Below are 14,998 nucleotides of genomic sequence, written 5' to 3' on the forward strand. Positions count from 1 at the left end.
TGCAGAACTGTAGTTCACCGACTTCCGGTTTCTACTGTAGTGGTCACACAAGTTTCCTGTTTATTTGCGTGTGGTATTGATAATGGCGTAATTTTTTCGCGATGCCTGCAAGATTTATCATGGATAATTGACAACATGCACAGAATTGTCGACAAACTTTCAGCTGCACCTATCAAGTTACGAAATTGTGAACGTAACTTGATATGTACACCTTGAAACCTGTGAACGTGTGAGTCTGCATGCAGGGCCACACGAGGGTGACGGTGTGGGAGTATGTCTGCCTTAAAGGAGCAGCAGCCCCTGGTGAATCTACCCTCATTTGTGTATCACCACAACGGTATGCATCTCTTGCCCATGTACTGACTTGTCTGTTGTCTCTGACATACTGCTGATTGCCATTTGTCTGTGAGTTTGCGTGTGGTCTGGGTAGCTTATAAAACTGAACTGCCCTTCTGGGATGAATAAAGTTGTCTGAATCTGGTACTGGCTGCAAAGCAAGCATGCATGCATCCACTGCAGCTTAACACTTCAGTTCAGCTACACAACTGCAAAAGCACATGAATGCATACCTTTGTGGACTCCACATTTGTATAGGTTTGTAAAAATGAACAATAGATATCAATGCAAACTAGAAGTCTAAAAATGAACAAAAAAATCAATTCAAATGTTGTATAGATCTGTAAAATCCATTACTAAATACTTCAGTTCAGCTACACAAACAGTGGCATTCCTTTGTGAACTCTACATTGGTATAGATTTTTAAAATTGAACAATAAATGTCAATGCAGACGTTGTATATATTTTTTTAAATGAACAATGAAACTTTAATTAAAACGTATCTACAAAATATTTGCATAAACAATTATTAATATTAAGGATGTGAAATAACACGTGTGTACAGCTGATAGGGAAGGCGTTTCAGCGATGGTTGCCTGATGCAGGAAAGCATTGTTTAAAAAAGTCAAAATTTAGAGAATAAAATCAAATAAAATAAATAATATTTATATGTTAACTTCTCCAAAAAAACAATTGGTCGTTGGTGTCGGCCGTTAGACACTGTATTGTACTGTATCGTTTATAAGGGTGGGGACACCTGAGTCACTGTATTGTTTGTAAGGGTGGAGACACCTGCAGTCACTATACTGTTCATAAGGTTGGGGACACCTGCAGTCACTGTGTTGTTTATAAGGGTGGGGACACCTGCAGTCACTATATTGTTCATAAGGGTGGGGACACCTGCAGTCACTATATTGTTCATAAGGGTGGGGACACCTGCAGTCACTGTATTGTTTGTAAGGGTGGGGACACCTGCAGTCACTGTATTGTTTATGAGGGTGGGGACACCTGCAGTCACTGTATTGTTTATAAGGGTGGGGACACCTGCAGTCACTGTCTTGTTTATAAGAGTGGGGACACCTGCAGTCACTGTATTGTTTATAAGGGTGGGGATACTTGCAATCACTGCATTGTTTATAAGGGTGGAGACACCTGCAGTCAGGTGAGACTGAAGAGGTCACTTAGATGATGATGAATAAACGTGGTGTCCAGATGAACTGATTCAACTTTCTTTGACAGGATGTTGTGTTGCTGTAAAGCCCACTGACGCAAATTTGTAATTTGTGATATTGGGCGATACAAATAAAATTGACTTGACTTGTTCTAGCATATTTGCTACCTCAGCTATCTATACAACCTCACTGTGATCATGTCAGTTAATGCATATGATGCAATCTGACATATTTCTGACAGAGGACATTAAAGTATATGACGTCTTGCTGTAGTCAGACAAAAATATCTGCAAATAGGAAATGTTTTCATAAAATAGGATTGCTCATTTTCAACTGCTGTTGATAAACATATTAGAAATTACACAGTAGCTGATTAATTGATTGCAAATGTTCAGTTCAAGTAAGCAAAATAAACATGACAAAATTGAAGTTAACAGTTTCTGTGCAGGAACAGCAATGTTTTATTCCTGATTCACTGTCATCTAAGTACAGGACGAACGTTTTCCTTTCCAATTATTTTTGTTGCAGAAGGAGAAGGGGGCTCTCCCAGCCTCGGCGGATCTGCTCCAGCTTCCTGTTCCAACAGGGCAGAAGCAGCACGGCTTTGACTGAGAGAACGCTCAGCGGGAGGAGCGAGGCGAGGATGAAGGAGGGTGGTGTATACCAGATGTACTGTTTAGGCTCAACCCATTTCTTCCAGCCATAGACCAGAACGTGGGCTGTACACAGGAACATGGCAGTGTAGCCCAGAGACCTCTGAGAGACAAACAGAAATACAGTCAGGCGTGATAGACAATCAAGCACGCACACAGAAACACATGCAGTTAACACTTTGAAGTGCCTCTTTATAATGGATTATAAGTGTATCTATAACGAGCTATAAACCTGTTTATAGTGTGTTTATGAATATAACAGGGCTTCTCAAAGTCCAAACCCCGGTCCCGCATCCGGACCGAATGGCAACTCAATCTGGACACAGTCCATACCTTGTGTTATGAATACAATACATCATGAAGTGTAACTTTTTCTATTTTGTATGTTGTTGCTGCCAATTTCCCATATTTACAATAACGTAACGAGTGTAGATGTCGTCAGTGCAAGTAAAGGCTCTTTCAAAAACAACACAATGGCACCACTGTGCTCTGGAAGCCATTATTTCCAATGGCTTGCGCCACACCACGACGGCTTTTCACTGCATCGAGCAAAGTGCGGGCACAGTTGAACTTTGGGCACTGCGTGCAGTGGTGAATACCTGCATGGCAATAAGTTGTGTGCTGAGCCCAACGCTCTTCACACTCCTCACCCACGACTGTACCCCCATCCACACTTCCAACTCCATAATTACATTTGCGGATGGCACCACAAAAGTTGGGCTGATTTCAGACAACGAGGAGACGGCCAACACGCTTGAGGTGGAACATACATCTTGCTGAGTGGTGCAAGGACATCAACCTGGTCCTTAACACCTCGAAGACAAAGGAGATGGTCATTGGCTTCAGAAGGACAAAGGATACAGTCCACCTCCCCTTCCACATACATGGAGAAGCAGTCGAAAGCATGGAAAACCCAAAGTTCCTTGGAGTCATTATGTCAAAACAGCTGACATAGAACTCCAACAATTCACAGCTGATCAAAAAGGCCCAACAAAGACTCTTCTTCCTCAGGAAGCTTAAACAGGCCCAGCTTCCAAAGAAACTTCTGCTAAATTTCTACAGAAGTACCACTGAGAGCAGCCTGGCTAACTGTCACTGTGTGGTATGCCAGCTGTGCAGCTGCTGAGTGAAAGGACTTAACCTGCTACATATCCTTCCCGGCTTGGTCCCTCTGTTTATACAATCGGCACAAGTCCTTTTCTCCTTCCTTAGTGTCCAACCTCTCATACAACTCACCATATGCCTTTTCCTTTGCCTCCTCTCTCGTCACTTTACACTGCATCCCCTTGCAATCCTGTCTATTTTCTTCATCTCTCTGACTATCCCACTTCTTCTTTGCCAAGCTCTTCCTCTGTATACTTTGCTGTACTTCCTCATTCCACCACCAAGTCTCCTTGTCTTCCTTCCTCTGTCCTGATGACACACCAAGTACCTTCCTAGCTGTCTCCCTCACTATTTCTGCAGTGGTTGTCCAGCCATCCAGCAACTCTTCACTACCACCGAGTGCCTGTCTTAACTCCTGCCTGAACTCCACACAACAGTCTTCCTTCTTCAACTTCCACCATTTAATCTTCGGCTCTGCCTTCATTCTCTTCCTGTTGGGCTCCAAAATCGTCGTTCAGACCACCATCCGATGCTGCCTAGCTATGTTCTCCCTTGTCACCACCTTGCAGTCTCTAATCCCTTTCAGATCATGCCTTCTACATAAGATATAGTCCACCTGTATGCGCTTTATTTTCATCGACCCAAAGTTCACAAATTTGCTCAATCAATAGAGGACCATAGATCCAATATGAAATATTAGGTGACCAGGTTCGAACCTGGTCTGAAGGTTCTGAGTGAAGAAGCTGAAACGTTGAAGGAGAATGTTTTCCTCCTACGGGAAGTGGAGGAAAACCTCAGAATCTAAGATTCTGAGGTTTATATCTAATAGCAGCGAATTGTTATTCAATTCAAACTTTATTGCAGACTCAGGGTCCATAGCAGACAAAGAGAAATAGGTAAAATACAAACCCTAGACAATACACAGAGTAAACACAATAAAATTACATAAATGGAACAAGTCAGTGTGTTAAAAGAAGGCAGCTATACCAGTGGTCCCACATCCAGGATAGGTAGCGTGTGGCACTGAATCTTATATTAGTCAAACTCTTGATGATTACATTATCAGAGGCATTGAGCTGGCAAATAAACGTATACATAAGATTTCTTAGAAGAGCCTGAAAGGTACTGACTCCTGCAGCCACAAACATTTCACTTGCACTACACCATCTAGGTCTTTTTAGCAGTATTCTCATGGCATCATTATAAGCCTCTCGAAGCCTCTGTAAGCTTGCTTTTTTATAGTTTGACCACAGGTGTGCAGTATAGAGTGTTGTACAATATGCTCTGAACAGAGACATCGTCACACTAACTGAACACACACCAAACTTGCGTGACAGAATGTTTGCTTGTGCATACATCATGCGGCATGATGTGTGGGTTATTCTGACAAAATGAACATTCTTAGTCACAGGCTGCTGATTTAAGAACCTGAATGAAGGTGAACTCCCTCCAGTTGAGATTGCTGGAGACAGATGGTAGGGAAGACACAGCTAGCAGGGCCAGCATGCCCAGGCCCATTATGCCCAGAGAAATGTAGATTTCCATCCGCCAAACATCATCAGACACCCAACTGTCTTCCTTGTTCTGCTGCACCTGAAGAGAACATGCACATAGAATACAGGGGTGACATTTTCTAAAGATTTCTGAAGAACTGTTCACCACAACACAGCTTGAAAAGACAGACAACATATTAATAGGACTGAGTTCATGTTGCACTGATGTTTCTATTGTGTTTTGAGTACATGCTACTGGGCAATTTCCATCAAATATTTTCTATTCGAAATGACAACATTGGCACAAAAAAAAACATGTATAGAAATGCAATGAGTGGTGGAATTTTGATGACATTCTCTCGATAACTTTTCTCTCAAACATACAAGATAAATGGTAAATGGATTAGCACTTTTCTAGTCTACAGGCCACTCGCAGAGCACATTCACCCATTCACACACACATTTATATACTGATGGTGGAGGCTGCCTTGCAAGGTGCCAACCTGCTTATCAGTGGCAGTTAGGGGTTCGGTGTCTTGCTCAAGGAAACTGTGACACACTTTCTGCAGGAGCCGGAGATCGAACGAGCGACCTTCCAATTACTAGACGACCCAGTCTACCTCCTGAGCCATGCCACCCAAAAGACAGGTTTCATTTACTGGTAAGTGTCCTCCCAGCTAAATGTCACAGGTCAGTCTTACATCAGACTTTGCATACTGATAAATGGCGTGCGGAGACATATCACACAAGATCTAAATATGCCTTAGTTTTAAATGACTGAAATTTTTAAGGTTTCAGGAAACTGCCAGTTACAAACTGCTTGCACACACTGCAGTCCCATGTGTCACATCTACCATCAAAAACACACTTGAATCAATGTCGTGTGAAGTTACAACTGACAGCCATCCCATTGGCAATGAGACACCATTGATCCATCCATTATCCAAACCGCCCATCCCGCTGTCAGTGTCGCAGGGATGCTGAAGCCTATCCCAGCAGGTGGGGAGATGCCCTGGACAGGCAGCCTGGCCATTGCAGGGCCGACACACACACACACACACCTAGGGACAATTTAGTACGGCCGATTCACCTGACCTACATGTCTTTGGACTGTGGGAGGAAACCAGAGCACCTGGAGGAAACCCACGCAGACACGGGGAAAACATGCAAACTCCACACAGAGGACGACCTGGGATGTCCCCCCAGGTTGGACTACCCTGGGGCTCGAACCCAGGGCCTTCTTGCTGTGAGGCGGCCCCACTGACCACTGTGCCACCGTGCTGCCTGTAATGAGACACCGTGCCGTATAAAACACCCAGATAGATCCGTTGGGTTGCACAGCCCACACAACAGAATGCATAATAGTCTGCTTGTGAAAATGACTGAGTTTTTATTGATGTCACACATCACTGAAGAGCCACTAAACTGGCCCATTTCAGTGAGTTTGCTGACATCTACAGCTTGCAGCTAATAACACTGGATGTTAATGGATCTGTTAATGTGTGTGTGCCTAAAAAGTAGCACTGACAGTACTAATGACAATTGCTAGTGCTGGCTCTGTCTATCTATCAGTATGTCTGTCTGTCTGTCTGTGTTGATAGGTGTGCTGGTACACCTACATCCAACAGAGCCATTATTACATGTTGTGTTTATCCTGCTATGCTACCATCACAGGGTACCAACACCAGCCTGCTGTGTTTTTAAATGTTACATGGTTTATAACCTGTACATATCAGCAGACTCACTAAAATGCTCTAGAGTTTAATAACTCTTTAAATTTGTAAAACCTCAAAATCAAAGACCATTGCTAATACAGAACCAGGGCCGGCGAATGGGCTGGGCAAACGGGGCAATTGCCCAGGGCGCCAAACCACTAGGAGCACCAAAGGGCGCCGCACCACCGCTGAAAAAATATATATTGCGCTCTCAATCTATTATTTGATAATGCATGGGATAGGCCAAGGCCTAAGTGTGTGTCACTGTGTTGTGCTACATCATTTCAATGTCGAAATTAATATGAAATGTTGTTGAAAAGATACAAGAGCCAAATAATATTAAATAATAATATGAAAACAGGGGAGTTGTTTAACAATGAACCAACGACGCTCTGAAAAGACGCGTTACAGCTGACAATGGTCATTATAACGGTTTTATTTTTTTTTAAAAAGCTGTGTGTGTATTTAATTTCGCAAATAACTACAGCGTTAATTTAAGGCAGGTCTTTAGAACCACAGGGATACTTAAACGTTGTATTTCCATGACGAATAAATGTTTTCCGAGTGATATGCATGACAGCACCTCCCTCTGACTTTCAACCAGTGTGCAGCATGCACCTATGAGCCGTACAGCACACGCGCCTCATTCATTCTTCAGCCTGCAGCCTGCTTATTTGCCATCGTTGTGTGTGGTCGCTGACGTTATTATAACCTACATGTAATGTTGGCGTTAACAGCGTACTGGTTTCAAATAGCTGGCAGTAATATGAGGCGTTTTATCACACGTTTAGTGAAGTCCACATGGGGGCGCACTTTCGTTGTTTTGCCCTGAGCGCTTGATTACCTCACACCAGCCCTGTAAAGAACAAACCTTCTGGGAACCCTTATGGCGTCTAAGACTTTATTTACATAAGATATTTATGTATATGGGTGGCACGGTGGTCCAGTGGTTAGCGCAGTCGCCTCACAACAAGAAGGTCCTTGGTTCGAATCCCGGGTTTGTCCAACCTTGGGGGTTGTGACGGGTCGTCATCTGTGTGGAGTTTGTATGTTCTCCTCGTGTCTACGTGGGTTTCCTCTGGGTGCTCCGGTTTCCTCCCACAGTCCAAAGACATGTAGGTCAGGTGAACTGGACTTACTAAAATTTCCCTAGGTGTGTGTGTATCTGCCCTGAGATGGTTTGGCGACCTGTCCAGGGTGTTTCCCCGCCTTCCACCCAATGATTGCTGGGTTGGGCTCCAGCATCCCGTGAACCTAATTAGGATAAGTGGCTTGGAAAACGGATATATATATATATATATATATATATATATATATATATGCAATGGTGATGGACAGGTTGACAGACAAGATCAGGCAGGAGTCTCTGTGGACTATGATATTTGCGGATTATACTGTGATCTGTAGCGAGAGTAGGGAGCAGGTTGAGGAGAGAGTGGAGAGGTGGAGGTATGCACTGGAAAGAAGAGGAATGAAAGCCAGTAGGAGCAAGATGGAATACATATGTGTGAATGAGAGGGAGGACAGAAGAGGTGATGGAGGAAGATGAGTATAAATACTTGGGGTAAACTGTTTAAAGTAACGGGGAATGTGAGTGCGAGGTGAAGAAGAGAGTGCAGGCAGGGTGGAGTAGGTGGAGAAGAATGTCAGGAGTGTTTTGTGACAGAAGGGTACCAGCAAGAGTTAAAGGGAAGGTTTACAAGATGGTTGTGAGATCAGCTATGTTATATGGTTTGGAGACAGTGGCACTGATGAAAAGACAGGAGGTGGAGCTGGAGGTGGCAGAGTTGAAGATGATGAGATTTTTATTGGGAGTGATGAAGAAGGACAGGATTAGGAATGAGTATATTAGAGGGGCAGCTCAGTTTGGAGACAAAGCAAGAGAGTTGGTTTGGACATGTGTGGAGGAGAGATGCTGGGTATATTGGGAGAAGGATACTGAATATGGAGCTGCCAGGGAAGAGGAGAAGAGGAAGGCCAAAGAGGAGGTTTATGGATGTGGTGAGGGAGGACATGCATGTGGCTGGTGTGACAGAGGAAGATGCAGAAGACAGGAAGAAATGGAAACAGATAATCCGCTGTGGCAATCCCTAACGAAAGCAGCTGTAAGTAGTAGCAGTAGTAGTAGTAGTAGTAGCAGCAGTAGAGTACTAATATGTATGTATGTATATCAGAATACTTTATTCATCTCCATGGGGAATATATATATATATATACAGCGTTTTTGTTTTTTGTTTTTCGGAAACCGTCAATGGTGTTCATAAGAGTGCTCAACTAATGAGGAGCGGAATATCAACATACATAGATGTAGGAAACTTTTTTCCCCACACACACACACACACACACATACACACACACACACACACACACACACACACACATATATATATATATAGAACTGTCTCATAAACTGTCTCATAAAGAAATGTACTTGACTCACTGGATTGTTTTGCACCTTATTTGTTGAGCACTTTCCTACCATTTAGTGTTTCTTTTACCAACATTACACACACACACACACACACACACACACACACACATTACATTTACATTACATTACATTAGAGTCATTTAGCAGACGCTTTTATCCAAAGCGACTTACAATAAGTGCATCACTTAACATAGGAGATCAGGAGAACTACTAGTCATCAGAGGTCATAAGTGCATCTAAACAAGCATCTAAGAGTAAAACAAGTGCTAAAGTAAAAGGGCAAGAAAGAGTTTTTTTTTTTTTTTAAATGAGTGAAAACAATAAGTTTTAAGAACAAGTAACAGGGTAGTAGTTCTTGAAGAGGTGAGTTTTCAACCTGCGCCGAAAGACGGGCAGCGACTCCGCTGTCCTGACATCAGTGGGGAGTTCATTCCACCACTGTGGGGCCAGGACAGAAAAGAGCCGGGACCGGGTCGATCGGCAGCAGGGGCCTCTGAGCGACGGGACAACCAGGCGTCCCGAGGCAGCAGAGCGAAGTGGTCGGGCGGGGGTGTAGGGCTTGACCACGGCCTGGAGATAGGAAGGAGCTGTTCCTTTCACTGCCCTGTAGGCTAGTACCAGAGTCTTAAACCGGATGCGAGCAGCTACTGGGAGCCAGTGTAGGGACATGAGAAGGGGAGTTGTGTGGGAGAACTTAGGGCGGTTGAACACCAGACGAGCTGCAGTTTTCTGAACAAGCTCCAGAGGTCTGATGGCCGACGCCGGGGCACCAGCAAGAAGGGAGTTGCCGTAATCCAGCCCGGAGATGACCAGAGCCTGGATGAGCACCTGTGCCATCTCGTCAGTGAGGAATGGGCGAATCCTACTGATGTTATAGAGGAGAAATCTGCAGGAGCGAGCAACCGATGCAACGTTTTCAGCAAACGACAGTTGGTCATCCAGGATCACACCCAGATTCCTAACAGTCCGAGTTGGCGTCACCACAGTGTAGTCAATGGTGATGGCCAGGTCTCGGTTTGGGCAACCTTTCCCCGGGAGGAACATCAGCTCTGTCTTGTCGAGATTGAGCTTCAGGTGGTGTATCGCCATCTACTCCGAGATGTCAGTCAAGCATGCAGCAATGCATGTCTCTACTTGTGTGTCAGAGGGAGGAAAGGACAAGATCAGCTGGGTGTCATCGGCATAACAATGGTAAGAGAAGCCATGCGAGCGAATAATAGAATCCAGGGATGTCGTGCACAGGGAGAAAAGGAGAGGACCCAGAACCGAACCCTGTGGAACGCCTGTAGCCAGTCTGTGAGGCACCGACACAGATCCCCTCCATGTCACCTGGTATGAGCGAAGCATCAGGTAGGTTGCAAACATTGAGAGTGCAGAGCCTGTGACACCCAGCCCCTCGAAGGTAGAGATGAGGATCTGGTGGTTCACTGTGTCGAATGCTGCTGACAGGTCCAGGAGTATCAGGACAGAGGTGAGAGATTTTGCTCTCGTAGAGTACAGCGATTCTGTCACTGCTAGGAGGGCCGTTTCTCTCGAGTGACCCACCCTGAACCCAGACTGGTTGGGGTCCAGGAGGTTGCACTAATGGAGTAACAAAGAAAGTTGGTTAAAAACAGCACGTTCGAACGTATTGGATAAAGGGTAGAAGGGAAACTGGTCTGTTGTTTTTGACATCGGAGGGGTTAAGTGATGGTTTCTTGAGAAGGGGTGTGACTCTAGCAGTCTTGAAGGCAGATGGAAAGCATCCTGCCTGGAGGGAGGTGTTGATGAGGTGGGTTAGATAGGGAAGGAGTTCAGGTGCTATAGACTGAAGAAGAGGGGAGGGGACCGGGTCAAGGGAGCATGTGGTGGGGCGACTGGATGTGATGAGGTTGAGGATCTCGTCGAGGGAGAGGGGAGCGAGGTGGGATAGGGTGGGACGTGGAGAGGTGAGGGAGGGTGCAGAGGGTGGGATAGTGCAAGTAGCACTAACCGGGTGGTGAGAAAAGGAGGATCTGATGTCGTTTACCTTCTTTTCAAAGAAGTTAGCGAAGTCATCAGGGAGAAGAGCGAAAGTAGGAGGAGGAGGTGGGGGTTGAAGAAGTGTAGAGAAGGTTTCAAAGAGTTTCTTAGGATTAGAGGCAGATGACAGGATTTTAGAGCAATAGAAGGCAGCCTTAGCAGCAGAAAGGGAGGAGGAGAAAGTGGAAAGAAGAGATTGGAAGTTGAGAAGGTCCTCTGGGAGCTTGCCTTTTTTTCCATTTGCGCTCTGCCACTCTCAGGCTCCATCTGTCAGTATGCACTGAGTCGGTCAGCCAAGGGGCAGGTGGAGTTGGGTGTGCAGGCCTGGAGTTCAGGGGACAGCGATTGTCCAGAGAAGATGAGAGGGTAGAGAGAAGATCAGTAGCAGTGTCAGGGGGTAGGAGAGAGAAAGACTCAGGTGTAGGGAGGATAGAGGTAACAGAGGAAGTAAGCTCAGTGGTGGAGAGAGAGCGGAGGTGTCCACAGGTGGAAACCATGTGGGTAGGGGAAGGGGCTGATGAGAGGGAGAGAGAGTAAGACATGAAATAGCGGTCAGAGAGCTGGAGGGGAGTAACAAAGAGATTGGAAATAGGACAGTGTCTAGTAAAGATAAGGTCCAGCTGGTTACCGGCCTTGTGGGTAGCAGGAGAGGGTGAGAGGTGAAGGTCAAAGGAGGAGAGGAAAGAGAGAAGAGGATCTAGCTTGTTAGTGTGGATGCTGAAGTCACCGAGAAGGATAAGTGCAGAGTCATCAAGAGGGAAGTGTGAGACAAGTGTGTCAAGCTCCTCCAGAAACTCGCCAAGGGGGCCTGGTGGGCGGTACACAACCACAATGGTGAGTTTGACTGGATAAGAGACAGTAACAGCATGAAATTCAAAAGAGGACGGAGAAAATTGTGGAATGGAAACAAGAGAGTATTTCCATTTCAGGGAGATGAGCAGGCCAGTACCACCACCCTGCCTCCCAGCTCTGGGAGTGTGAGAAAAAGAGTACACATCAGACAGAGCTGTGGGTGTGGTAGTGTTTTCTGGCATGATCCAGGTCTCAGTTAGAGCGAGAAAGTTGAGGGAGAGAAAGGATGCATAGCCTGAGATAAACTCAGCTTTCTGCACCGCAGACTGGCAATTCCAGAGCCCTCCCATCACCACTTGCTCAACGTGAGTGGAGAGAGTGGGATAGATGAGATTGGTTGGGTCACAGCACCTAGGAGTGACCCAAACGTCTATGCCAGCCCCGGGAACAGGAAAGGAGAGGAATGCGAAGGAAACACATAGTCTATACTAGGTACACAAAATACAGATGACTGACCAGATCTAAAAAGAGCAGTACGTGCTTGACGAAATCTTGGCTTGAAAAAGTCGCGCTTGCCTTTGTTCACTCTGGCCTTTCTTCAACCTAGGCTTGTTTGCCTGTCGCTTCCAAGTAGCAGCAGTGATTTAAAGAAGACTGATTGTTAATTGTCTGCCATGAGTGCAGGCCACACCCTGGCCTCGTAGCACCCAATTGGCCAAAGAGGTACACTAAAAATAGGCTTATTGCCCAGAAACTGGACACTTATGTAAAACTCTATCAAACCTCACACAATACTATTAAAACTGCAAACAGCAAGTTACCAAGGAATATATTTATAAGCTAAAAGGATAATTAAGTCAAAACAGCTAGGCAACAAAAAATATTTAAGGGCACACTAGGTTAAAAACAGCTACAGCTAGAATAAATAAATAAGACAAGTAAGTAAATAGAATAAGACAGCTACAGCTAGAATAAGATCCCACTAGAAACCAGCAGCAGATGTATAGACAAAGGGACTGATACTTAAGCAGCTGGAATAAGACTGACTAGTAGCAACTTGTTAAGCAAGAAAGATAATAGATGATACTTACTCTGTTCTAGATGAACCAGCAATTCAGAATCACTCCAGAAGTTAAAATGCACACCGGGTTAGGGTTAGACACACACACACACACACACACACACACACACACACACACACACACACACACACACACACACACACACACACACACACACACACACACACACGCACTTGGGGAGGAGTCAAGTAAATATATCCAATTTCCCCATCGGGGATGAATAAAATAAAGTATTCTGATTCTGATGAAACTTTGTTAAAAGAAACACTCAACGGTAGGGAAAGTGCTCAACAAATAAGGAGCAAAATAATCCAGTGAGTCAAGTAAATAATCCGTGAGAAAGTACAAGCCTGTTTCATGCCATAAGGGATCATTGGCTGCCAAGCTTATATATGTGTGTGTGTGTGTGTGTGTGTGTGTGTGTGTGTGTGTGTGTGTGTGTGTGTGTGTGTATATATATATATGTGTGTGTGTGTGTGTGTGTGTGTGTGTGTGTGTGTGTGTGTGTGTGTATATATATATACACTACCGTTCAAAAGTTTGGGATCACCCAAACAATTTTGTGTTTTCCATGAAAAGTCACACTTATTCACCACCATATGTTGTGAAATGAATAGAAAATAGAGTCAAGACATTGACAAGGTTAGAAATAATGATTTGTATTTGAAATAAGATTTTTTTTTACATCAAACTTTGCTTTCGTCAAAGAATCCTCCATTTGCAGCAATTACAGCATTGCAGACCTTTGGCATTCTAGCTGTTAATTTGTTGAGGTAATCTGGAGAAATTGCACCCCACGCTTCCAGAAGCAGCTCCCACAAGTTGGATTGGTTGGATGGGCACTTCTTTGAGCAGATTGAGTTTCTGGAGCATCACATTTGTGGGGTCAATTAAACGCTCAAAATGGCCAGAAAAAGAGAACTTTCATCTGAAACTCGACAGTCTATTCTTGTTCTTAGAAATGAAGGCTATTCCATGCGAGAAATTGCTAAGAAATTGAAGATTTCCTACACCGGTGTGTACTACTCCCTTCAGAGGACAGCACAAACAGGCTCTAACCAGAGTAGAAAAAGAAGTGGGAGGCCGCGTTGCACAACTGAGCAAGAAGATAAGTACATTAGAGTCTCTAGTTTGAGAAACAGACGCCTCACAGGTCCCCAACTGGCATCTTCATTAAATAGTACCTGTTAGAGCCTGTTTGTGCTGTCCTCTGAAGGGAGTAGTACACACCGGTGTAGGAAATCTTCAATTTCTTAGCAATTTCTCGCATGGAATAGCCTTCATTTCTAAGAACAAGAATAGACTGTCGAGTTTCAGATGAAAGTTCTCTTTTTCTGGCCATTTTGAGCATTTAATTGACCCCACAAATGTGATGCTCCAGAAACTCAATCTGCTCAAAGAAGTGCCCATCCAACCAATCCAACTTGTGGGAGCTGCTTCTGGAAGCGTGGGGTGCAATTTCTCCAGATTACCTCAACAAATTAACAGCTAGAATGCCAAAGGTCTGCAATGCTGTAATTGCTGCAAATGGAGGATTCTTTGACGAAAGCAAAGTTTGATGTAAAAAAAATCTTATTTCAAATACAAATCATTATTTCTAACCTTGTCAATGTCTTGACTCTATTTTCTATTCATTTCACAACATATGGTGGTGAATAAGTGTGACTTTTCATGGAAAACACGAAATTGTTTGGGTGATCCCAAACTTTTGAACGGTAGTGTATATATATATATATATATACATATATATGTGAAGGACTTTTCTAATTTATCTCCATAGCTCAGAGGTGGCACGGTGGCTAAAGGTGTTAGCACTGTTGCTTTACAGCAAGAGGACTCTGGGTTCAGTCCCAACTCATCAATGTAGAGTTTGCATGTTCTTCCCATGTTTGCTGTCCCCTATAACGGGGTGAAGAACATGTGAGAATTATATGTTTTGTCTTGGAAGAAAGATTGGAGAAGAGGCGCAAGTTAAAGCTTCTACTTTAATTGTCACATGTTATGCCAGGGGGTCACTGCATCGTTTGCGGTAGACTACTGTCACCTCATCACATGTATGTATATTATAGGTTCACTATAGAGACTATCAGCTAAACATCTAAAAACTAAACGCAGGCTATGCCCATTAAATAATTGGCATCCAAAATTTAGATAGATAGATAGATAGATAGATAGATAGATAGATAGATAGATAGATAGATAGATAGATAGATAGATAG

At 44.2% G+C, this 14,998-nt stretch overlaps 1 protein-coding gene across 1 annotated transcript in view; it reads right to left on the bottom strand.

Annotated features, from left to right (window-relative positions):
- Nucleotides 1–797: 797 nt before the first annotated feature.
- Nucleotides 798–14,998, bottom strand: part of LOC130129985 (STEAP family member 1B-like) — a 73,605-nt gene continuing 59,404 nt past the window's right edge. Inside the window, exons 6-7 of the mRNA XM_056299706.1 lie at nt 4,694–4,858; nt 798–2,264 (exon numbers count right to left, since the gene is read on the bottom strand). Of these exons, the coding sequence (XP_056155681.1) occupies nt 2,022–2,264; nt 4,694–4,858 (408 nt within the window). The 3' untranslated portion in view covers nt 798–2,021. The remainder of the gene's footprint in view (nt 2,265–4,693; nt 4,859–14,998) is intronic.

The sequence above is a fragment of the Lampris incognitus genome, chromosome 19 (assembly GCF_029633865.1).
Source record: "Lampris incognitus isolate fLamInc1 chromosome 19, fLamInc1.hap2, whole genome shotgun sequence".
NCBI classification, from domain to species: Eukaryota; Metazoa; Chordata; class Actinopteri; order Lampriformes; family Lampridae; genus Lampris; species Lampris incognitus.